Source organism: Dreissena polymorpha, chromosome 12 (assembly GCF_020536995.1).
Source record: "Dreissena polymorpha isolate Duluth1 chromosome 12, UMN_Dpol_1.0, whole genome shotgun sequence".
Taxonomy (NCBI): Eukaryota; Metazoa; Mollusca; class Bivalvia; order Myida; family Dreissenidae; genus Dreissena; species Dreissena polymorpha.
Genome location: NC_068366.1, coordinates 4,410,585 through 4,438,155, shown reverse-complemented (window position 1 = coordinate 4,438,155; position 27,571 = coordinate 4,410,585). Strand labels below are relative to the sequence as shown.

General features: G+C 40.7%; 1 protein-coding gene and 1 long non-coding RNA gene across 3 annotated transcripts; both read right to left on the bottom strand.

Moving 5' to 3' along the window:
* Positions 1–18,194, bottom strand: LOC127853831 (pregnancy zone protein-like). The gene is made up of 20 exons (XM_052388620.1): positions 17,914–18,194; positions 16,713–16,830; positions 16,343–16,375; positions 15,381–15,413; positions 14,865–14,970; positions 14,717–14,823; positions 14,236–14,349; positions 11,349–11,447; positions 10,330–10,458; positions 8,849–9,164; positions 8,028–8,266; positions 7,581–7,658; positions 6,646–6,820; positions 6,030–6,238; positions 4,690–4,839; positions 3,828–3,890; positions 3,302–3,411; positions 2,224–2,371; positions 1,317–1,419; positions 1–95 (listed from the first exon to the last, which is right to left on the bottom strand). Exons 1-20 carry the CDS (start codon positions 18,192–18,194, stop codon positions 1–3), a joined length of 2,706 nt encoding a protein of 901 aa, XP_052244580.1.
* Positions 18,194–27,571, bottom strand: LOC127853847 (uncharacterized). 2 transcript variants are annotated; one of them, XR_008036774.1, is made up of 3 exons: positions 27,434–27,571; positions 18,872–18,914; positions 18,194–18,214 (listed from the first exon to the last, which is right to left on the bottom strand). It is a non-coding gene; the product is annotated as an uncharacterized LOC127853847 (long non-coding RNA). The 2 variants fall into 2 exon arrangements; XR_008036775.1 differs by lacking the exon at positions 27,434–27,571 and adding an exon at positions 19,201–19,338.

The following is a 27,571-nucleotide window of genomic DNA, read 5'->3' as shown; positions in this document are numbered from 1 at the left end:
TCACGCTTTGCAGAAGTCACATTCGGCCCCGCAAACATCACAAATCTCTGATCCTCGTATGGCTGCAGGCACATAGAACTCCGTCACTTGTTTGGCTGAAAGAAAATATCAGCGGCGTTCTGGGAAAACTGGACTTAATGCAAATGCGTCACGTGTCGTCTCACATAAGCTTTTGCAGTCCGCACAGGCTATTCAGGGACGACATTTTCCGCTTTTATGGAATTTTTCGTTTAAAGAAAGTCTCTTTCTAAGCGAAAACCCAGTTTAGGCGGAAAGTGTCGTCTCTGATTAGCCTGTGCGGGCTACACGGGCTACACGGTCTAATATGGGATGACACTTTACGCACATCCATTTAGCCTAGTTTTCTTGAATGAGGCTCAAATTAAGCATTTGTCAGTGTTAAATAATAGAACACTGCTGAAAAATCCAAATAATTAACTTTAAATCACTGAACAAACTACCTTACGGAATGCAATATGCTTAGTGATCTGTTCTTATATAGCTTCTATGTTACTCTAATCAAAATAAATTATACGTAAACATTCATTGTTTTTTTAAATATACCCAATATTAAAGCGATTACTAGCCTTGTGTTTAATATTTTTATATCACGCGTTATGATAGTATAGCGTGAAAAATTTGTCTTACGCGAAACGTGACTGTTTTACAGTAATAAAATGATTGGTCAGTCTTGCACGAGGATCTCAAACATACGATTATGTTGTGTATAGTTCATTCTACCAGGCGTCTCCAGTCAGTGCGGACCGTTTTTTTTTTTAATTTCATGTGCTAAGAAAAGATGTTGTTTTTTTGTTGTTTGTATATGTTTTGATTTTTATATGAAACCAGACACATGAGTGAGGCTCGATATTGGTATTGTGTTCCGACAATTGGAAAACGAGCACAGGTTTCCAGCGTTTACCGTCTCTGGTTTTTCCTGGCCGGTCGGTTTCACATTTTGTAGTCAAAATCTTGCCATTTATGTATTCAATGTTGAATTTGGCTGCACAGTGTCCCGTCAATTAACGTCTCGTCTGGTATTGCAAACATGAGTTTGTTGTTTTTTAAGGCGAAACAGAAGTGTAGTAAAGACCAAATAAGTTTACGTAGCCAGTCGCCAGACTAAGCAAGTGGTTCACGTTTTCGTGTCAGAGAAATAAACTTAGTTGTATTCGACACTTACTTAATAATGCATCAAAAAGGGTGAAAGACAAAATATAAACACAACACATGGTTGTGTTGCCACAACTTTGGCTATAGTGTTCTTTATATATTCATTAATAGTCGATATATTTAGCATATTTGAATACACATACCTGGATTGTAATAATCAAATATTCTAACGGGAACCGGCTGAACCCCGGCAACCATCCCGGACCTGTGGAAGGTCAAGGTCGAGCACGTGTCTTGCAAGGAAATCTGGAACGTTGATAACATTCATTGATAATAAACCTTTTAATGACAAATAGATGTGATTAGCCTTTTAGTGACAAATATGTGTGATTTGCATTGATATGACAAATATGTGTGATTTGCCTTTTAATGACAAATATGTGTGATATGCCTTTTAATGACAAATGTTTGTGATTTGCCTTTTAATGACTAATATGTGTGATTTGCCTTTTAATTACAAATGTTTGTAATTTGCTTTTTAATGACAAATGTTTGTGATTTGCCTTTTAATGACAAATATGTGTGATTTGCATTGTCATGACAAATATATGTGATTTTCCGTTTAATGACAAATATGTGTGATTTGCATTGAAATGACAAATATGTGTGATTTGCCTTTTAATGACAAATGTTTGTGATTTGCCTTTTAATGACAAATATGTGTGATTTGCCTTTTAATGACAAATATGTGTGATTGGCCGTTTATTGACAAATGTTTGTGATTTGCCTTTTAATGACAAAATTAATGTTTGTGATTTGCCTTTAATGACAAATGTTTGTGATTTGCCTTTTAATGACAAGTATGTGTGATTTGCTTTCTAATAACAAATGTGCGTGATGTGCCTTTCAATGACAAATATATGTTAAACTTGATTTTTATACATACATATATATACAAACCACAAACTACGTAACGCGATTATTAACAGTATGTCGAAAATAAAAAACTAAACCACGATTTGCAAATATTATCAAACAATTTCTCGCCTATGGGTATGGCTGTTCTTTTTACAATATGACTAATTTCCTTACAACTGTATGTAAAATAACCTCATCGAAGTACAAAACGACCTTTCTTGACTCTAATTCTAGCCGCTTATGCACCGGTACAGACACCACATTGACCACAACCGGGTAGAAACCGGAAGGAGTTCCCACCTCCATGACGGCCATCGAACTTGTCCCATTTTCGAGCCATCTGGAGTGAGAGCTTTTTATGTTTTAACTTTATAAAGGACATATTCTGACTAGGGTTACCGTACTTAAATGTTTGCCGTCATTCTGGTATTGTGGTGCTTACACGTAATGAATAACTTTAGATAACACTGTGAAACCATTCATTTTCGTCGGCATGAAATTACGTGGGTTTCCTAAAAATGACGTTTTCATTAACACGTAAATTTGTGGATTTCTGATTTTTGAAAACAAAAATATAGGGATTTTGCGTCGATGATTTTCCGCTGTGTTTGTGTAAAATTCGTGTATCGGTCAACCTACCAAATCGACGAAAATTAGTGTCCCACGAATAATAATGTTTTTACAGTTAATTGGCAAAAGCATGAAGAGGTACGTATATTTCCCGAAAAACATAAAGTACTGGCTCAGTATCCAGAAAGAGCATAATAAGTGAGGATATACTTAGGTAGATACAAACTTTCTTGTAGTTTGTATGTTAGAACATGGCTGAGTAACGTACATGTATAAGCAGTTTTGTTCTTTAAAATGTTTACGAAAGACGTTTGCTATGTTACCGTTTTATTCACATAGAAAAAGTGTCATTGACATAAAAAGAAAGGTTTTAAATAAAAGAAAAACACAATTATGGTTCGGTTAGTGCGGCGGTATCGAAGCAATGTCATTATTTCCTGGACATTGATAAGCTTCAACTTTAAATCAGATTCAATTGGATCAAATACAAATGGAAATATCATAACATATTAAAATGAAATTAAATACACTTTCGCAAGAAGCAGGTCAACACGTCAAAACTAAATATACATGTACATAACCGCACTGTGTTCATTTTTTATTTAGTTTTTGTTATATTTTCATATTCGAGAGAGAAACTTCGCTCAAAAGTCAAACCTTCCCATGAAATAAATAATAACACATCCAAATATTCACTTACTTGGCGCATGCACGAATTTCAAACTCGTTAAGCGTTTCCCTCGGAAGTGACACTATGAGCTCAAAACTTTGCTTTTGATCGTCATCGTCGATATTGTAGGAAACTTCCACCTGCAGTTAAACCAACATTTGAGCCGCCTTCTGGGACAATGGGGTTTAATGGATGTGCGTAAAGTGTCCGCACAGGCTAATCAGGGATGATACTTTCCGCCTTAACTTTATTTTAGCTTAGAAGTGACTTCCTTTAAACAAAAGATACAATAAAAGCGGAAAGTGTCGTCCCTGATTAGCCTACGTGGACGGCAAAGGCTAATCTCGTACGACACTTTACGCACCTGCATTTAGCCACGTTTTCATAGAGCGAGGCTCATTTATTTGAACACTTTTTCACACGCACTTACCAGGTAAGCATACACCACGTGACATTTTCAAGATAAATATCAAGCATTCTGAGATACCAAATATAGTTTTACACTTAAAAACATGGGGGCACATTTTCACGGGATACAATCGAACAAGCCACGAACCTGAACGAGGGCCATTCCTTGTCCACTTGCAGTTATGGTCATTTCTCCAACATCCTTTGGTAACTGGCAACACACCATACACACATTAGGAACATATCTAACATTATGATTACAAACGATATTGGGTTTTATTGAGTTTGCTCTTTTTTAAGGTTTTGCTACAAATATTTAATTATACAATTGCACGCGTGCAGTAACGTGTTAACACCACAAGTGTTGAGTCAGACTGCCTGGCCATGGTTAATATTTTTTTTTATAGAATCACATACTGTGAGTACCGGTAATATCGATGGTAAAAACTAAGCATACCTTTTAATACAAAGCTACCAAAAGTCCAAAAGGTAGTATTAATAGCGAGGTTTCTGTATAATGAATAACTCGATGAATGTTTTCCTCAAAGTACGTCTTTGTTATCAAAGTCACAACGGAGGTAAAACAATAGGGAAACTCTATTGTGTTGTTTGGAGAAAAAAAAGCTATGCCAGTATTGTTTGCTGCTTAGAAATGTTCCTGACCTTGCACCAACAGTAGTGGTTACTACAATCAATTAGACAAGTAAACAGTCAATCGCGTAAACCTAACATAATATGGTGGCTATCACAAAATAAAATCCCTTGCTCGTAGTGCGCTTCCAGCCATGGCTTATCTCTTTCAGTGCTGGAACCGAATATGAAGACCTTTGCAAACAGATTGGATCCAGATGAGACGCCACATAACGTGGCGTCTCATCAGGATCCAAACTGTTTGCTATTCTGATAGTATTCTTTGAAAAAAAAATCGAAGAAAATGCTAATTTTAGAAATTCAGCAGACGACATTTTAGCAGACGACAAATTTCCCAGCATGCAAAGGGTTAAACTTACCTCACGCGTTTGCAGAACTCGAGCGTTCAAGGTGGTTATTGACAGAGTCTCGCTGACACCTGTACCCGCAATATTGATATTCAAGTTGAACGAATCCGAGAAGACCAGAGCGGCCATTTCAGCCAAGGCTTGCAGAGCGACGACAGTGTCCTGCAAAAAAACCGTACCTCGTGTTTGTAGATTTTGCAGACTGCACAGGCTAATCTGGGACGACACCTTACGAACATGCATTGAGACCAGTTTTCTCAGAACGTCGCCCATTCAATTACTGGTTCCAGATCGGTAAGCGGTGGTCGGCGCTAAAGTATCGTCGCAGATTAGCTTTACAGTTCGCATTGGCTAATCAGGGACAACACTTTCCACTTTGCACTGGATTTCGTTTAGAAAAAAATAATCCTTTAAACGAAAAAAATCCATAAACACGGAAATGCATTAAGCTCAGTTTTCTCAGAAAGAGACTCAAATACTGAAGGTGTTAGCAAGTCGTCACAAATAAAAAAATAACTGCGTAAATATGTATGGTAATTCATTCGAGGAAAACGATCTAACAGGCATTAATCGGATGTATGACTGCAACATATTAGTACAGGCGGTGTTACCATTTGATGTTAATCTGATGTTTCACTGGCAGAAAGAATGTATTGTATATTAACAAAGCGCAAATGCCCCCCCCCCCCCCCCTTCTTTTAATTTTATCAATGATGTTATTTAATCTCCACAAGAGGGACAGTGTCCATGGCAAAATTCACGCAAAATTATTGAACGTTCTTGAATGAAGTCGACGCGGTTGTAAATAAGCCAATTAGTTATCATTCGATGTTGGTGGTAATCAATACCATTTCTTCAATCTACAATTTTCTGGTGGACTTAATTATTAGGAGATTGAGATGACCGGGGAGCTTTCGAGAATATCCTTGAGCCTCGCTCCGTGAAAAGGGGGTTTAATTCATGTGCGTAAAGTGTCGCCCGATATTAGCCTGTTCATTCCGCACGGGCTAATCAGGGACGACACTTTCAGCCTAAACTGGATTTTCGTCAAGAACAGGCTCTCTTCAAACGAAAAATACAATATACGCGGAAAGTTTCGTCCCTAATTAGCCTGTACAGACTGCACAGGCTAATCTTGGACGACACTTTACGCACATGCATAACACGCCCTTTTCATAGAGCGAAATTCCCTTGTATTAATATTTACACAGGGGACGTTGCCTCGCCAACATTAATTTGACAGCGATCTTAGTTGTATTAATATACTAAACTATTTGTTTTGATTACAAAGTGCTCCAGCATAGGTTCACTATTGGCAGCTATGAAGTCACACAATACTACTGTATACTAACCTGCGTCGACGAGAAACCACCCTCGGCGTTCCGTTGTGCGGTGATCCACTTGAGTACCGGAAGTCCGTTCTGTCGGTCGGTCTTGATGGTCAGCGACAGCAGCACGTACGACGTGAGCTCTATATCTACCGCAGCGCCTTTCCGGTCCTCCCAGGGCTTCTCACTTCCGGTCGTAGTGGTAATCACCCGTTCCCAGTGTTTCGTACCCGCTAGAAAAATATGGAAAACCACATATATTTACCATGTTTTTTTTACGCCTTTTGGCTTGCTCTTATTAGTTTTTCCACAAAAGCCATTATAAATATTCGGCAATTATTGGAAAAAAATACTACTCGTAAGATTACCAAACATAACAAAATAAATAATGAGAAAACAAATAATATGTTTGAAATAAGTTAAATAGTGACATGCGAAAAAAACGCTTATGCCATATTCGCGAAGCCTGATGAGGAGCTACCCTGTCCGCTTACGAGACCACAAAACTCTGCGTGACGTTGCGGGCAGTGTATCTCCTGACCTGACTGCTCGAATGCGCAGAGTGGTCCGGATGTACTCTGGTCGCATGTGGCAAAAGACACATTTTCGCATGACGCGGGTAAGTTGATAAGGGTATTACCATCAACGATTGCTTTAGATTCTAGTTTTGTCAGAAGCTGATCTGCCTTCGGACGTGCAGCCAACTGTAAGGCGTACAACACCTGAGCCTGTTCGTACGTATCCGTCAGTGCGTCAGCCTTTCCTTCCAGATACGCCAATGCCTTGTCCTTGGCAGCGGAAATGACGTCAACCACCTTGCAAGTATCATTCAGAGTTCAACAAATGAAGACATACTTTTTTACATTCAACAAATGTTCCCAACATAATACTCGATTTCACATAGAGATTCAAAACATTTATCATGACAACAAAACAACATGAGCAAATGCGAAACGTGGTCATACCAACAAACCAGGTTTTCATTGTTTTCCAAAAACAACTACAATGTATTTACTTAAATTACATTAACTGTAAGATCCCACGCTAGATTTGCACGTAATATACCACCACATACACTTACAGCACACTACCTCAATTTATTAAGCGGAATCCATTTTTATGAAAAGTGACCATGACCGCAATCAGACGGCTCCTCGTGTGCAATAAGAAGATAGGACTACATGCATGCTTTTTATTTTCAAAATTTCACCACGAGCACTAAATGCAAACACCATTTATTTACCAGATATCTATTGTTTGACGCAGCCGAAACGTGAAAGCCCCACTTAATGTACAAATGAGCCGCGCTCTATGAAAACCGGGTTTAATGCATGTGCGTAAATTATCGTCCCATATTAGCATCTGCAGTCCGCAAAGGCTAAGGAGGGACCACACGTTCCGCCTAGACTGGATTTTACATTATAAGAGACTTCCTTTAAAAGAACAATGCCATAAAAGCGGCAAGTGTCGTCACTGATAAGTCTGTGCGAAATGCGCAGGCTAAACTGGGACGACATTTAACGCACATATATTTATTTTTCACATATTGCAGCTAAAATACAGTTTAGTGCCCACCTGTTGCACGGATCGCGCCTCTAACATAGCGGTCACGACATACGCAGTCAACGTGACGTCACAACCAGCGGAACCGCCCTGAAAAAGACAGCGTGGTTTCTTAAATTGAGTCTCGTTCTGGGAAAACTTCGTTTAATGCATGCGCGTACAGTGTCGTCCCAGATTAGCATGTGCAGTCCACACAGGCTAATCTGGGTCGACTTTGCTCATTTTTACTTAATGCGTATTGGACATCAAACATTTATTATGATGACATATTTCAACTTTTTAAAAATCGCTTGACATATTAAGAAGTTGTTCGCTCAACCAACAGATAGCATTTCATGCGGACCGACCGACCGACAGACCAACCAACCTACGGACCGACCGACCGACAACGTGACTCCTGCATTCCACAGTTTGATCTTCATTTGAACGACGTGTCGGTCAATCACACGCAATACTAACCTGCATGTCATTATTGATTACGCGACCGGGCTCTGCGAAGGATCCATCCGGGCGCTGTTGGGCTACCAACCACGTGACGGACTTGGAGATGACGGCGTCGTCAATGAAGATGTAGGGTTTTGCCTGGACGAACGACTTGACGACAAACGCCGTGAGCCAAGAGCTTCCGGATTTGTCGCTCTCCCCGAACGCGCTGAAGGAGCCGTCCGAATGGCGGTACGTGAGCTCACGTTGATAGCCTGAAGTCGTAAATGAAATGAGAGGCGTTCTAGGAAAACTGGTCTTAATGCATGTGCGTAAAGTGCCGTCCTAGATTAGCATATGCAGTCCGAACAGGATAATAAGGGACGACACTTTCTGCTTTATTGGAATTTTTCTGTCAAAAGAAGTCTCTTCCAAACGAAGATCCAGTCTATGAGGAAAGAGTCGTCCCTAATAAGCCTGTGCGGACTGCGGAGGCTCATCTGGGACGACACTTTACGCACATGCATTAAGTTCAATTTTCCCAGAACGCGGCTCAGGTAATGATGTCCATTAGAGAGACCTATTCAAAGACTGGAATATTAATCATCACCAAAAATAAATCATTTTCATGCTTGATATTATTATGAATTCATACATTATTTGATAGGAGAGTATTCGTAGCCTTTCAAAATGGCGATTGTATCACAATTGTTTCTTTTAATTAGTTTTTTAGAAATACAAACATGATTGAACACCGCAACCACCTCTTAAGCATATCACGCATCAATTTTAAAGACTATTCTATGTTCTAGGGATACACTGAACATGCTGAGGTAATTAATACAAAGTGTTCATACCCTGCTCCATAAATTCCTTAGCCTTGTTCATAACAGCTGTGTCAAGATTATTCGTTGCTTGGAGATACTTGACAATAAAAATGTTGGGCGCGAATTTCAGCATGTTTTGTTCCCCACATCCAGTGGGTAGTCTGATGAGTTTGTCCAGTCCGTTGATGCTGGGGCCCATAAGGTCACCAACCGCAGTGACCTTAACCCTTCCAGAGCCGGGCACAGTTCGGAGTGGATACTCCACGTTGATTTTCTTGGTCTGGGTCCCTTCAGTTTTCAGGTCTAGCACGAACGGGACATTGTATTCTCGCGGCGAGCCCTCGACCTGTGTGTGCGAAAAATGCTAGTGAACAAAATAGAGTAAACATACGAAAATATAAATGAGCCGCGCTTTGGGAAAACTGGGCTGAATGCATGTGTGGAAAGTGACATCCCAGATTAACCTGTGCAGTTCGCACGGGCTAATCAGTGAAGACACTTTGCGCTTTTAATGTTTTTTTCGTTTAAAGGAAGTCTCTTTTTTAGCAAAAGTCCAATCAAGGCGGAAAGTGTCGCTCCTGATTAACATGTGCGGACGGCACAGACTAATCTGGGACGACACTTTATGCACACGCATTAAGCTCCGTTTTCCCAAAACGAGACTCAATTATAATCTGACAACGACTTATTATATGTCAAACCGGCAAAAAATAACTGAGGTTAAAACATAACTATAATTGTTATCTTCGTTTGATATCCATATTTTCTTTTGATAACGGTACAATTTAGTATTATCGTTAATTTTCAACAGCGGATAACGCTTTCCTTCATATATAAAATGCTAGCAACGTGTGGATTGTTTTCACCCTACCTCCACAAGAAGGAATTGTTTTCACCCTACCTTCACAAGAAGGAATTGTTTTTACCCTACTTACACAAGAAGGATTTGTTTCTACCCAACCTCCACAAGAAGGGATTGTTTCTACCCTACCTACACAAGAAGTGATTGTTTTTACTCTACCTACAGGTTACAGTATACTAAATAACCGTTTCAGGCTGTACTCTCTAAAAAAATATCATAGTAGATTCGAAGGCATGTTGTACACTTCAAACTATTGTTCTGGCTTAATCTTTTGGAGAAAATAGTAGGACGTGAATAGGTGCTCACTACTAAATCCCTGAAATATGATAAACGTAGATACTATAGAAAAACAATGCACTGAAAAAGGTAACATTCCACTAAAAAACGGCCGGAAAAAAAGTTGCAAAAACAGTCGATTTTGACTTTTGACAAGTTCTTTCTTGGTTTCGTACATGACATATCTTTTTTATTGCACAAATCGACTCCGCTTAGAATGGCCTTTAAGAAAATGTATGGTTATGGGGGTCTCTATGTGCAAAATGTTGCATTTATTTTCGCTTAAAGGTGTCGCTTTAACATTGAATTATATAGAGAAAGTATTTAGTATATTGTGACCTATTGTGAAAAGAAGGGATTGTTTCTACCATACCTCCACAAAAAGTTTCTTGACCACGTGTTCGGCCATCATGGTGGTCTGGGCTCGCACAGAGATGTCGATGAGACCGAGTTTCGTTGGAATTATGGGGAAATACAAGGCAGCCACCTCGTTTGGTTTTGCCTGAAATTAATTATTCGTTTGTTTGTCTTAATCATCCGTTTAACAGTATTTCTGTCATATAATGGTTGTCGGTCAACATCTAAAAAGTTTTTGGGCCGAGGCTCGAGTGAAATCACGCACGCCGCGCATTGACAGTTAGGCGCTCTGACCAATAAGCTAAAGCGAAATACATATGTGCCGTGCTCTTTGAAAACGTGGCTTAATGCATATGCTTTTAGTGTCGTGCTTTAAGTGTCGTTTCTGATTAGCCTGTGCAATCCGCACGGGCTAATAAGGGACGACATTTTCGACCTAAACTGGATTTTCGATTTAACAAAAAAATCCATAAAAGCGGAAAAAGACGATACAAAAACTAGCATTTAGATCTGTTTTCACTGAGCGAGGCTCATATGTAATTAATGCATATGTGATAGACATTACTCTCTGCACATAACCAGTACGATACTCTTTAAATGAAAAGGCGGCCGATGATAATCATAATGATGATGCCGACGAGGGGGGTGACATATTTCATTAATAGTGCTAAATCGTGAACAAAAATTAATACATGAAAATGTCCATAAATCACAGTAATGCCTCTGGTTTTATGACGATGATGATGATGATGATGATGGTGGAGGTGGTGGTGGTGATGATTATTGTGATGGTGGTGGTGATTGTGATGATGATGATGATGAGGAGGAGGAGGAGGATGCGGATGAGGATGATGATGATGATGATGATGATGATGACGATGATGATGATGATGATCATGATGATCATGATCATGATGATCATGATGATGATGATGATCATGATGATGATGATCATGATGATGAAAATGCTGCTGCTGCTGATGATGATTATGATGACGATGATGATGCTCATGATATTGTTTTCAGATTTTTTACCGTGATGACCCGGTTTTGATCCTGAGAGACTGTAGTCTGGCTTGTACCGGAAACCACGAGGTTGTCGAACTCTTTACTCCTCTCTAGGGTGACGTAACTCTGAATTAAATCCAAAGAACGTTAAACTCTAGCATAATTATATAGACAGTCCCAGAATCAATTAATTGACCGCCGCCATATTGGCTTTCACGTGACCTGCTACTGAAAACGGTACTGAAGAATTTGGCAGATTACAGCGTAATCATAGTGTACACCCGCTTTATTACAATAAATAGTACTTAATGACTTCGCACAGTAGGATTGAAAACAATTGAAACATGAAATCAAGTGTCGATTTGTTAAATATCGTTAAGCAATATAAGTAAAATAAGAAATATACACGATAGATTTTTAAAATATGTGTCTCTGCAACAATATTCAGTGACAACACGTAATGTTTAATGACAAGTTTGCTTTTTTAAGCATACCTTTCAGTAATACCTTTGTATAAAATTTAATGATTTCTTTATGGAATAAAATTATTCAATGAAAATTATAAAGTTTATAGAAATATTATAAGTCTGAAGAAAACGTTGTGATCTTAGCGTAAATAGTGCCGAAAATATTATTTGACGAAACTTTGAAAGATTTCAGACCGAGGTTGAAAAATTTATTGAAAGGTAAATATCTGCCTTTGTTTAAGCCTGTTTTATTTCTTATAAATTTAATAACATCTAAATTCACGATAAACATGTTCAACATGAGAAATATGGAGCCTTAAATAAACTTGAATAGTTCCAATTGTGTTCTGTTGATTTCCTCAAATTGGGTCTTAATTAAATTTTCGTAATACAGTAAATTTACGTTAAAAATAAAAACACGAAAAAATATGTGATTTTACTTCGTTTATAACGGATGATTAATGTCAGTAAGATAAAGGTCTTGAAAAAAAACACATCAGCGATAAAAGAGCGAACGAATCCGTTAAATGGGAGGCGATGTCCCAAGTGTGGATTAAAAGCGTTTATATGGGTATGCCCGTGACACCACATGTCTGCACATGTGTATATACCGTAATTAAGATAACATATCACGTGTCGCCTTTAAATAACATATTAAATGACAATCAAGACCTTATTCTTGCCAGGGACCTTTACAAAAAGGTCGCTGTTCATGCTGAGTTTTATTACTCTTAAATGAATGCAGACAAACCTTATTTCTACTAATTACGTAATACCTTATCTTAAAGAAAACACGAACGATTATTTGACTATCTGATCGATAACAGAGACTATTTAAATCTGCAAATGTATTCGATAAAATCGTTTCGCCTTCTTGTTTTGTTCAGGGACCTATACAAACATATATGTCACTGTGTTTTTCTTCAGTACCGTTTTGGAGGCGCGCGCGAGTATTCAGGGGCGGGTAATCCGGGAGGTATCGATTTCTGGGATTGTCTATAGGGATAAGACACGTTTTCGAGGGCATGATCATCTGCGGGAGCTCGAAGGAACGGATTTTTCGAGCGCCCGCAGATGATCATGTCCGAGAAAATGTGTATTTTCGCTATTATTTCATAAACAAATCACACATACCAAAATAAATTAAAATAACATTGAAAATAATATGTCTTGTTCATTCGACATCGACAAAATAATTCGATTTTTTTCATATGACGTCATACGGTTCAGGATTGTGTTTTACATATGCCTCACTCGGTCATCATCAGAAATGACGAGGCTTTACCTTCGGATAGGCAGTTTGGGATTTAAAATGTGTTTAAACAGTGGATTAATGCACATTTGAAATGCATCCGCGCAAAGTAAGAAATGAGGAATTATTTTGGAATTTAACTGGTCGTGACGTATATATATATCGTTAAAATATGTCATTGTTTTCTTAGATGTTTCTTTCGTACAGTCTATCTTATTTCGTTCCAACTAAATTTTCTAAAAATTAATATTGCCAACATATTGTCACTGAAGTATTTTAAGCATACAGCAGGAACGTTGAAGGTACATAAACACTTACATTTACAGCATAGTCTTTTGAAAGTGTTGAGTAAATAACCTTAACTTCAATGACGTTTCCAATAAAAGAAAGCTGTTGTCAAGAGAGTGCAGATGGTATAATTTGAAAAGTGGATTGAAATATTCATTGCCTATATCCCTGCATGCATGAGGAAACTGGTGCTTATTCAGTTACCCATTTATGCTTGGAAAGTCGTCGAAGGCTGGAGTTATTATTAAAACAAAGTTCATAATGACTTCATTGAATCCACTAAGGCAAGTAACTGCGCGTTGACCAGTTTATGGATATGAATCGCCTTGTTGATACACGATTTCTCCCGTTCAAGCCCACCTTTTGCCAAGTTTCTGCACCCCGCCAGAGGGCATTATAGATGAGGTTTATGCAATAATGACAATTGTTCCCCTCTGCGTTAATAATATAACGCGTTATAACAACAACAACGCTTGTTTCTCTTTGATGTTTTCAATACTATTGAAATGATAAAAGGGTTTAGCTTACTAATTATTTTTTATATATCACTAAATATAAAGTAAATAACATAAACTGCAATCGCAGTTTCCGAATTGAAAAGATATTACATCTTTCGTGTTTTATCACATAAATTGCATGATCCAAGTTATAAACCAAAATTGAAGGTACACATAACAAAAACAAACGTAACTCTTACAGTGACAGTATTATCATATTTAAGTGTTTGAGTTATTGTGTCATTGTATTTTCATGAATAGTCATGTGGCATTTGACGTCTCCACAAATTAAGGGGCATGTCGATAGGGGGCTAAGACAGGCGTCAGAGAAATAGGCCCAGTTCTATATGTATTGTTAACCAATTGTTTCCATTTTTGAATGCACATTATATCGCAGATGGCACACTTACGGTCTGCTGTAGTGGACTGTAGTTATGAATGTTGACCTGTAGGATGATTTTCTCTCCTCGGATCACGGAGTACGGCAGATTGACGGACACGAAAAATGGCAGAGAAACTTGAAGCTACAAATGACCAAGCGCACAAGGTAAGTATTGTTAGAGCAAACAGAAACGACGTCAAACGAATTGTTTTTGCACTATAATATGAGCCGGATTCTGAAAAAAACTGGGCTTAACGCATGTGCGTAAAGTTTCGTCCCATATTACCCGTGCAGTCTACACAGGCTAATCAGGGACGACTCGTTCCGTTTTTATGAAATTGTTCGTTTAAAGGATGTCTCTTCTAAACGAAAGTCCAGTCTAGGCGAAAAGTGTCGTCCGTGATTAGCCTGTGCAAACTGCACAGGCTAAACTGGGATGACACTTTACGCACAAGCGTTAAGCCCAGTTTTCCAAACACGATGCTCATATAAATTTACAATCGGCTCACCTGTGCAAACTGCTCCGAGATACCAAGCCCTGACTGTGGATGCACGGCGAACGCTGTATTTATAATGGACTCACCTGCGCAGACTGCTTCGAGATACCTAGCCCTGTCTGTGGATGCACGGCAAACGCTGTATTTACAATGGACTCACCTGCGCAGACTACACCAAGATATCCATCCTGATCTGTGGGTGCACGGCGAACGCTGTATTTACATGGACTCACCTGTGCAGACTGCTCCGAGATATCCATCCCGGTCTGTGGGTGCACGGCGAACGCTGTTTTTACAATGGACTCACCTGCGCAGACTACACCAAGATATCCAACCCGGTCTGTGGTTGCACGGCGAACGCTGTATTTACAATGGACTCACCTGTGCAGATTGCTCCGAGATACCCATCCCGGTCTGTGGTTGCACGGTGAACGCTGTATTTACAATGGACTCACCTGTACAGACTGCTCCGAGATACCCAGCCCTGTCTGTGGGTGCACGGTGAACGCTGTATTTATAATGGACTCACCTGTACAGACTGCTCCGAGATACCCAGACCTAACTATGGGTGCACGGCGAACGCTGTATTTATAATGGACTCACCTGTACAGATACTCCGAGATACACAGCCCTGTCTGTGGGCGCACGGTGAACGCTGTATTTATAATGGACTCACCTGTGGAAACTGTTCCGAGATACCCAGCCCTGTCTGTGGGTGCACGGTGAACGCTGTATTTACAATAAACTCACCTGTGCAGACTGCTCCATGATACCCTGCCCTGACTGTAGGTGCACAGATAACGCTGTATTTATAATGAACTCACCTGTGCAGACTGCTCCATGATACCCTGCCCTGACTGTAGGTGCACGGTGAACGCTGTACTTATAATGGACTCACCTGTGCAGACTGCTCCATGATACCCAGTCCTGACTGTAGGTGCACGGTGAACGCTGTATTTACAATAAACTCACCTGTACAGACTGATCCGAGATACCCAGCCCTGTCTGTGGGTGCACGGCGAACGCTGTATTTATAATGGACTCACCTGTACAGACTGCTCTGAGATACCCAGCCCTGACTGTGGTTGCACGGCGAACGCTGTATTTATAATGGACTCACCTGTACAGACTGCTCTGAGATACCCAGCCCTGACTGTGGTTGCACGGCGAACGCTGTATTTACAATAGATTCACCTGTACAGACTGCTCTGAGATACCCAGCCCTGACTGTAGGTGCACGGTGAACGATGTATTTACAATAAACTCATCTGTACAGACTGCTCCGAGATATCCATTCCGGTCTGTGGTTGCACGGTGAACGCTGTATTTACAATCGACTCACCTGTGCAGACTGCTCCATGATACCCAGCTCTGACTGTGGGTGCACGGCGAACGCAGTATTTACAATCGACTCACCTGTGCAGACTGCTCCGAGATACCCAGCCCTGACTGTGGGTGCACGGTGAACGCTGTATTTACAATCGACTCACCTGTGCAGACTGCTCCGAGATACCCAGCCCTGACTGTGGGTGCACGGCGAACGCAGTATTTACAATCGACTCACCTGTGCAGACTGCTCCGAGATACCCAGCACTGACTGTGGGCGCACGGTGAACCCTGTATTTACAATCGACTCACCAGTGCAGACTGCTCCATGATACCCAGCCCTGACTGTGGGTGCACAGTGAACGCTGTATTTATAATGGACTCACCTGTGCAGAATGCTCCGAGATATCCAGCCCTGACTGTGGGTGCACGGCGAACGCTGTATTTATAATGGACTCACCTGTGCAGACTGCTCCGAGATACCCAGCCCTGACTGTGGGTGCACGGCGAACGATGTATTTATAATGGACTCACCTGTGCAGACTGCTCCATGATACCCAGCCCTGACTGTGGGTGCACGGTGAACGCTGTATTTATAATGGACTCACCTGTACAGACTGCTCCGAGATACCCAGCCCTGACTGTAGGTGCACGGCGAACGCTGTATTTACATTAAACTCACCTGTGCAGACTGCTCTGAGATACCCAGCCCGGTCTGTGGGTGCACGGCAAACGCTGTCGCTACCCATGAAGTGACGGTATCGGGAACGGTCTCGTCAAAGTTCACCACGCCCCCGGATCTGAAGGGACCAGGGGCAGTTAGTTTAAACATTTATTTCTTTTGGCAAGTACAATATATCGATATACACAATACAATAGATATCAGAAAAGGATTGAAACGGAAGAAAAAATTCTTATACATGTAGTGTTTCTCTCCTTGGGATTGTATTTACACATAACTGGCAGTGTATTAGGAACAATACTACTTAGTTCATGCTTAACATAGGAAATATGAGTGACAAACAAACAAATGTTTTGAAAGAAAAAGAAAAAACAATAATAATAAAAAAAACGTAAGGAAAACAATAAGGAAATAAGAACGAAGGTTGTTGATGCGAGGACTTTAAAACAACAACAGCTAATCATAACCGGATTGTTAAGAGAATCGCCGGGATGCTTTTATAAATTGTTGAACATGTAGACTAATTTCAGAGTTTATAATTTCGTTAAGATGTGTATTACTGAAAAGAAGAATATGAAGCTCAACTTTGCTGATTATTCTGGAGAAACTGTTCATTAATGTAAAACGTATTGCGTTAAAATGAGGACATACGAGCAAGAAGTGGTAATTGGATTCAATACCTCCACAGGAGCATAGTGGGGATTCGATGGTGTTTTTCGCGTAAAGGTGGCAGTTGCGTTCAGTAAATCAAAAACATAAGCAGTACGACTGTTTAGTTTAAACCTTTTTATTTTAGCTCGATTGCATCGAAAGCCTAATGCTTTCGAATACGTGTCCTGGGACCAGCACTTGATGTCTAAAGAACGCTCCCACTGTGGGGATCGAACCCGTTACCTCCCGATCGCTAGGGGGACACCATGACCACTACGTCACGGCAACCTTATTGAAGTCGCCCAAAATAAAAATAAACAGATTAATATCTGATGAAAATTAAAAGTAGGAATGTAGATACCATTGTCTTTTCAGTAAATCTGTTGTCATGCGTAACGAAATGCCATTAAACAATGTGGAATGTTGTATTCAAACATAACTGATATTGTTAACTTTTCGAGGAACACTATTGCATCGGAGGAAAATCCGTTAACGTCGTACATGAAACGTGATAGGATGTAATTGCAATACGTTAACAAAAGCGACGTACGGCACAATTTGGCTTTTCCACAGCCACGTCTCTGGAAATAACTTTCTCGTCTGTTGCACAGGCGCCAAATCCTTTGGTGCGACAACAATATCCGCTTTCGGCAATGGCGGCATGGGTCTCATTTGTTCTCTCATTGGACCATCCATTCGGCCCATCAAGGGTACGGCCATGACCATCATGTTATTACCACCGAAGCCTCCAAAACTTGGAAACATCCCTCCGCCTCCGCCTGCGCCTCCGCCTCCGCCTCCTCGCCAGCGCCCGCCCCCATTCGCTGGCATTGGTACTGGTTCAGGAATATCTGTTAAAAAACACATTATGCACATTTTAAGAAGGTTAATTGATTGTAAGAGGTCACTAACATGTCTGCCACCCTATTTCGAATTACATTGTTAGAGACGCGCTCCGAGAAAAGGGGGTTAAATGCATGTGCGTAAAGTGTCGTCCCAGATTAGCCTGTGCAGTCCGCACAGGCTTATCTGGGACGACATTTGTACGCCTTAACTGAATTTTCGCCAGGAACAGTATTCCTTTAAACGAAATATACAATAAAAGCGGAAAGTGTCGTCCCTGATTAGCTTGTGCGGACTGCACAGGCTAATCTAAGAAAAAACTTTACGCACAAGCTGTACATCCCCTTTTCACAGAGTGCGGCTCATTTTAATTTATGAGATCGATAAAAGCTATCAGATTATTGGTACAATACGTTGCTTTTGAATGACTGATATGAGCTCTGCATTATAGTTACATTTAAACGAATGTATTGCATTAAAATATCTCTATTTTCTCAACGTTACATTTTTTATAATGTATGAAAGTGGTAGTGAAATGTTGACAATACTCGAACAATGAGTGACGGACAGAATACATGAGAATACAGACAAACAAGGTAATGACTGTCGGGCTCCAGGAAACATTGCGGGCAATAACTGTTGTATTTACATTTTCAAAAACTTACATTCGTACACTGTAGCGTCTGTAAGAACGACAACCCCGGATTCCTGAAATTATACGCATCTTGGGTTTTCATACTTAAACATTGCGTCCGAACGAGAAGGGTCTGGTTGGACGTGCATGTCTTTGCTTCATAAAAATGTAACCTTTGTAACAAGAACAAATAGTTAAAATTATTGTAAAAAAAACTTAGGGACGGAACACACAATCCAAACACGTTGGGTATGTATTTGCTTCATTAAAATTAAACTTTTGTAAAAAGAACACACAGTTACAATTATCGTGACAAAACCTTAGGGAACACACAATCCAAACTAACGTTGTGTTGCTTACGTCAATAACGTCTTTGACATCTTCACCGCCGACCGGAAGTGGCCACCGCCAGCAGAACCAGTCACACATCGGGAAATGATCACCTGACGAGGACTTCAGAGGCTTCAGTGAGTAGCCGTGTAAATCTTGCACAACCTTGAAATGTTTAATATATTTGATATAGACTATAAGAGTCGCGTCATGCGAAAATGGGTGTTATGCCAGTTACAGACCAGCCTGCGCATTCGCTGTTTTTTTAACGCAAAGTTTCGTGGCCTCAATCGCGGACGGGAAGCTCCTAACCAGACTGCGCGGATGCGCTGGCTGGCCGCATGACATTAGACCCATTTTTGCATGACGCGGCTCATAATTAAATAAATATAAGTTTTTTTTGGTTAGTAAATTACAGAATATGGTTCATTATATTAGTTTCAGAAACATTAACACAGTAAGGTTGTATGTTTTCCAATCGGGTTTTTATCATTTGGCAACAAACTACATATAATATTCACTTAGAAATATGTATAGACACTTTTATGATTAAACTAATTGCCATACAGATTTGAAACGTGATACGTTCGAAGAGGCGATCTTTTTGAAAATACTTTCATCCTCAACATATTCATAGTCATTGAAAGCGTAAAATGTAATTTGTAATATACACTGCTATTTTCTACCTGCAAACAAACTACAATTTAATAGGAGTGAAGTACAGATTAAATACGAATTCAGAATATGAATGTAGTCCCTTTATGGAAAAACACTCTTAAATACAAGATCTTCTATTTACACCTGTGACTGGGTTATATCGTTCCCCGTTCCCAGTAACAGGACGCTCTTGACGACGGCTAGCACGTTGACGTTAGAACCGACGTCAGCGGAGACACCGAAACGTATCTTGTCCGACGGTGATGCATCGGTTTTGTTGAAATTTAAAACAACCTTTTCAAAACAAACAACAACATACAGATCACACAGATGTTAAGTGCGCGCTCTACAAATTATGTACGAAAATAAGCATGTTTGAAAAGAGACTATGTTTATACAATTTCACCGGTACATTTTATCAATTCATATAATCCCACGTGACGAGATCTCCAGGTCTTACCTTATTCATGAACGCTCCATCCACATTGATGGATAGAGCGTCTGCCACCAACTCCCAGTCCGCTCTGACGTACATCACCAAGACTTGAGATTTTGGCGCCATGTCATGTGTTGCTTGTAACATCAACGTTTTAACGTCTCCATTTACAGGGATGGCGCCACTAGTAATGAGTTGTCCACGTGCGTATATCTAAAGCGGAAACATTGCGGAGTCATTAATTGATAAAATAAAATAATTATGATCCTCGCTCTGTGAAAAGGGGGTTTAATGCATGTGCGTAAAATGCCGTCCAAGATTTGTCTGTGCAGTTAACACAGGCTGATCAGGGACGACCCTTTCCGCTTTCATGGTATTTTTTGTTTCAATTAAGTCTCATCTTAGCGAAAATCCAGTTTAGGCGGAAAGTGTCGTCCCTGATAAGCCTGTGCGGACTTTCCGCACATGCATTTAACCCCCTTTTCACAAAGATAGTCTCATATGAATTATACTTCTAAATGTATTATGTTTTATCAATGTATAGAATTCGGACATGCTTTTCTTGAATGTTGTGGGCATTGTTTGAGTACCTTTCCTGACAGAAATTTACCAACAAACTTGATGGTGTGAGTCAATTTCCAACCGTCCTATTTAGAGCTTCACTTTAATACTTTGAAACTGTTAGTTAGCGTACCAGTCCGAAAGGTAGATAAGTACCTTTTTCGGAAGTATGTACTAAAGTTGGTTTTCAGGTGAGGTCACATTTGTCCCTTGATAACTGAACTCAGATAAATTGCAAGTAAATTTAGCGGTCCTTAATTATTTCACTTTTTAATTATCTATAACTCCATGAAATCGTATTTTACTGCGCAATGAGCAATTAATGAATATATTATTGTCCCGTTAAGGTATATGGCGGAAGCTTTTTCTCCCACTGAGTTTAAAATAGACGATTTAAGTGAAAAGTGCTCGCGTTTGTTTAAAACTTCTAAAAAAAGTGGGATGCTGTACATTAACAAAAACAACAAACTTTTCGTGAATTGTTCACGGAACCTACCACAAAAATATATAAAGCTACGTGTTTACTCAAGTCTTACCTGATACATAACATCCTTGACTGATTCGGTCGCTTTAATTGCTATCTCAATAGGTTCGCCAGCCTGTAAAATAATGTGCATAAATTAAATGTTTATCATAATTACATACGTAACAGTGGCGCAATAACGAACAAGACAACAACATCAACTGATGATTGATATAGCTCATCCTGTTTCAACGTTTTGTAAAAATAAAGACATATGTACGATTGGCATTTGTTACATTTGCGGCATGTGAGAACCGGATCTAATGTGTTGTTGTTTTCTTGCGTGAAAGCTTTTCTCATTTAGGTGATGCATTATTTCCGTTTAAAATATGAAACAAACATAAACATGTTGACAACGTCTCTGTGGTTATCTGAATTCTTAGAAACGAACACAAATATTATCAGAACAGTTACATCAAGCCCAACGAATTTTTCAATCGCTAATTAATAACAATGTGTCGTAAAGCTTCACAATTTTAAGTAAAAAAGTGTTTTAATTTAAAAAGTTTAAATACTTTTAATCACAGCTAGTCGTATATTGTTTTATTAAAGAGAAAACGGGGTTAAATGCAAGTCCCTAAAGTGTCGTCCCAGATTAGCCTGTGCAGTCCACACAGGCTAATCAGGGACGACACCTGCCGCTTTTTTTAGTCTTTTCTAAACAAAATCCAGTCTAGGCGAAAAGAGTTGTCCCTGATTAGCCTGTGCGGACACGAACATGCATTAAACCCCGTTTTCCCGGAGCGAGACTCATATTAAAATTAAACAAGATGTGTTTCTGAAACACTATGCACCCCATATATTTAACCTTGAAGGATGACCTTGGCCTTTCACTACTCAAAATGTGCAGCTCCATGAGATACACGTGCATGCCAAATATCAAGTTGCCATCATCAATATTGCAAAAGTTATGGCCAATGATAAAGTTTGACGAAAACAATCCAGGCAACCAACAAACAGACAGGACAAAAATAATTCGTCCCGCAGTATAGACTGGGAGACATAAAAAAATTACCTTGGCTTTATTCTTCACTGATCGCAACTGTAGAAAGTTGTCGCTGGGAGAGTGTCTCTTTTTTAAAGTTTTTGAAGCTGTTACTGTTTGCAACTTTGCCTGAAAATGTGATTTTAAATCAAATTCATATATAAACCGTCATCATTAATTCATATTATGAACCACATCAAAGTGACCTAAATAAGAAACTGCTTGGTTCGAAAACTACCAATAACATGGGGGAAAATGAAATGTATTCTTTCTTATCGCTATTCAATTTGATAGTAGGTTACGTTTTATTTACAATAACACGTTTTGTTTACAAAATCTGATTCTGAAAAAAACTGGGCTTAACGCATGTGCGTAAAGTTTCGTCCCATATTACCCGTGCAGTCTACACAGGCTAATCAGGGACGACTCGTTCCGTTTTTATGAAATTGTTCGTTTAAAGGATGTCTCTTCTAAACGAAAGTCCAGTCTAGGCGAAAAGTGTCGTCCGTGATTAGCCTGTGCAAACTGCACAGGCTAAACTGGGATGACACTTTACGCACAAGCGTTAAGCCCAGTTTTCCAAACACGATGCTCATATAAATTTACAATCGGCTCACCTGTGCAAACTGCTCCGAGATACCAAGCCCTGACTGTGGATGCACGGCGAACGCTGTATTTATAATGGACTCACCTGCGCAGACTGCTTCGAGATACCTAGCCCTGTCTGTGGATGCACGGCAAACGCTGTATTTACAATGGACTCACCTGCGCAGACTACACCAAGATATCCATCCTGATCTGTGGGTGCACGGCGAACGCTGTATTTACATGGACTCACCTGTGCAGACTGCTCCGAGATATCCATCCCGGTCTGTGGGTGCACGGCGAACGCTGTTTTTACAATGGACTCACCTGCGCAGACTACACCAAGATATCCAACCCGGTCTGTGGTTGCACGGCGAACGCTGTATTTACAATGGACTCACCTGTGCAGATTGCTCCGAGATACCCATCCCGGTCTGTGGTTGCACGGTGAACGCTGTATTTACAATGGACTCACCTGTACAGACTGCTCCGAGATACCCAGCCCTGTCTGTGGGTGCACGGTGAACGCTGTATTTATAATGGACTCACCTGTACAGACTGCTCCGAGATACCCAGACCTAACTATGGGTGCACGGCGAACGCTGTATTTATAATGGACTCACCTGTACAGATACTCCGAGATACACAGCCCTGTCTGTGGGCGCACGGTGAACGCTGTATTTATAATGGACTCACCTGTGGAAACTGTTCCGAGATACCCAGCCCTGTCTGTGGGTGCACGGTGAACGCTGTATTTACAATAAACTCACCTGTACAGACTGCTCCATGATACCCTGCCCTGACTGTAGGTGCACAGATAACGCTGTATTTATAATGAACTCACCTGTGCAGACTGCTCCATGATACCCTGCCCTGACTGTAGGTGCACGGTGAACGCTGTACTTATAATGGACTCACCTGTACAGACTGCTCCATGATACCCAGTCCTGACTGTAGGTGCACGGTGAACGCTGTATTTACAATAAACTCACCTGTACAGACTGATCCGAGATACCCAGCCCTGTCTGTGGGTGCACGGCGAACGCTGTATTTATAATGGACTCACCTGTACAGACTGCTCTGAGATACCCAGCCCTGACTGTGGTTGCACGGCGAACGCTGTATTTATAATGGACTCACCTGTACAGACTGCTCTGAGATACCCAGCCCTGACTGTGGTTGCACGGCGAACGCTGTATTTACAATAGATTCACCTGTACAGACTGCTCTGAGATACCCAGCCCTGACTGTAGGTGCACGGTGAACGATGTATTTACAATAAACTCATCTGTACAGACTGCTCCGAGATATCCATTCCGGTCTGTGGTTGCACGGTGAACGCTGTATTTACAATCGACTCACCTGTGCAGACTGCTCCATGATACCCAGCTCTGACTGTGGGTGCACGGCGAACGCAGTATTTACAATCGACTCACCTGTGCAGACTGCTCCGAGATACCCAGCCCTGACTGTGGGTGCACGGTGAACGCTGTATTTACAATTGACTCACCTGTGCAGACTGCTCCGAGATACCCAGCCCTGACTGTGGGTGCACGGCGAACGCAGTATTTACAATCGACTCACCTGTGCAGACTGCTCCGAGATACCCAGCACTGACTGTGGGCGCACGGTGAACCCTGTATTTACAATCGACTCACCAGTGCAGACTGCTCCATGATACCCAGCCCTGACTGTGGGTGCACAGTGAACGCTGTATTTATAATGGACTCACCTGTGCAGAATGCTCCGAGATATCCAGCCCTGACTGTGGGTGCACGGCGAACGCTGTATTTATAATGGACTCACCTGTGCAGACTGCTCCGAGATACCCAGCCCTGACTGTGGGTGCACGGCGAACGATGTATTTATAATGGACTCACCTGTGCAGACTGCTCCATGATACCCAGCCCTGACTGTGGGTGCACGGTGAACGCTGTATTTACAATGGACTCACCTGTACAGACTGCTCCAAGATATTCAGCCCTGACTGTGGATGCACGGCGAACGCTGTATTTACATTAAACTCACCTGTGCAGACTGCTCTGAGATACCCAGCCCGGTCTGTGGGTGCACGGCAAACGCTGTCGCTACCCATGAAGTGACGGTATCGGGAACGGTCTCGTCAAAGTTCACCACGCCCCCGGATCTGAAGGGACCAGGGGCAGTTAGTTTAAACATTTATTTCTTTTGGCAAGTACAATATATCGATATACACAATACAATAGATATCAGAAAAGGATTGAAACGGAAGAAAAAATTCTTATACATGTAGTGTTTCTCTCCTTGGGATTGTATTTACACATAACTGGCAGTGTATTAGGAACAATACTACTTAGTTCATGCTTAACATAGGAAATATGAGTGACAAACAAACAAATGTTTTGAAAGAAAAAGAAAAAACAATAATAATAAAAAAAACGTAAGGAAAACAATAAGGAAATAAGAACGAAGGTTGTTGATGCGAGGACTTTAAAACAACAACAGCTAATCATAACCGGATTGTTAAGAGAATCGCCGGGATGCTTTTATAAATTGTTGAACATGTAGACTAATTTCAGAGTTTATAATTTCGTTAAGATGTGTATTACTGAAAAGAAGAATATGAAGCTCAACTTTGCTGATTATTCTGGAGAAACTGTTCATTAATGTAAAACGTATTGCGTTAAAATGAGGACATACGAGCAAGAAGTGGTAATTGGATTCAATACCTCCACAGGAGCATAGTGGGGATTCGATGGTGTTTTTCGCGTAAAGGTGGCAGTTGCGTTCAGTAAATCAAAAACATAAGCAGTACGACTGTTTAGTTTAAACCTTTTTATTTTAGCTCGATTGCATCGAAAGCCTAATGCTTTCGAATACGTGTCCTGGGACCAGCACTTGATGTCTAAAGAACGCTCCCACTGTGGGGATCGAACCCGTTACCTCCCGATCGCTAGGGGGACACCATGACCACTACGTCACGGCAACCTTATTGAAGTCGCCCAAAATAAAAATAAACAGATTAATATCTGATGAAAATTAAAAGTAGGAATGTAGATACCATTGTCTTTTCAGTAAATCTGTTGTCACGCGTAACGAAATGCCATTAAACAATGTGGAATGTTGTATTCAAACATAACTGATATTGTTAACTTTTCGAGGAACACTATTGCATCGGAGGAAAATCCGTTAACGTCGTACATGAAACGTGATAGGATGTAATTGCAATACGTTAACAAAAGCGACGTACGGCACAATTTGGCTTTTCCACAGCCACGTCTCTGGAAATAGCTTTCTCGTCTGTTGCACAGGCGCCAAATCCTTTGGTGCGACAACAATATCCGCTTTCGGCAATGGCGGCATGGGTCTCATTTGTTCTCTCATTGGACCATCCATTCGGCCCATCAAGGGTACGGCCATGACCATCATGTTATTACCACCGAAGCCTCCAAAACTTGGAAACATCCCTCCGCCTCCGCCTGCGCCTCCGCCTCCGCCTCCTCGCCAGCGCCCGCCCCCATTCGCTGGCATTGGTACTGGTTCAGGAATATCTGTTAAAAAACACATTATGCACATTTTAAGAAGGTTAATTGATTGTAAGAGGTCACTAACATGTCTGCCACCCTATTTCGAATTACATTGTTAGAGACGCGCTCCGAGAAAAGGGGGTTAAATGCATGTGCGTAAAGTGTCGTCCCAGATTAGCCTGTGCAGTCCGCACAGGCTTATCTGGGACGACATTTGTACGCCTTAACTGAATTTTCGCCAGGAACAGTATTCCTTTAAACGAAATATACAATAAAAGCGGAAAGTGTCGTCCCTGATTAGCTTGTGCGGACTGCACAGGCTAATCTAAGAAAAAACTTTACGCACAAGCTGTACATCCCCTTTTCACAGAGTGCGGCTCATTTTAATTTATGAGATCGATAAAAGCTATCAGATTATTGGTACAATACGTTGCTTTTGAATGACTGATATGAGCTCTGCATTATAGTTACATTTAAACGAATGTATTGCATTAAAATATCTCTATTTTCTCAACGTTACATTTTTTATAATGTATGAAAGTGGTAGTGAAATGTTGACAATACTCGAACAATGAGTGACGGACAGAATACATGAGAATACAGACAAACAAGGTAATGACTGTCGGGCTCCAGGAAACATTGCGGGCAATAACTGTTGTATTTACATTTTCAAAAACTTACATTCGTACACTGTAGCGTCTGTAAGAACGACAACCCCGGATTCCTGAAATTATACGCATCTTGGGTTTTCATACTTAAACATTGCGTCCGAACGAGAAGGGTCTGGTTGGACGTGCATGTCTTTGCTTCATAAAAATGTAACCTTTGTAACAAGAACAAATAGTTAAAATTATTGTAAAAAAAACTTAGGGACGGAACACACAATCCAAACACGTTGGGTATGTATTTGCTTCATTAAAATTAAACTTTTGTAAAAAGAACACACAGTTACAATTATCGTGACAAAACCTTAGGGAACACACAATCCAAACTAACGTTGTGTTGCTTACGTCAATAACGTCTTTGACATCTTCACCGCCGACCGGAAGTGGCCACCGCCAGCAGAACCAGTCACACATCGGGAAATGATCACCTGACGAGGACTTCAGAGGCTTCAGTGAGTAGCCGTGTAAATCTTGCACAACCTT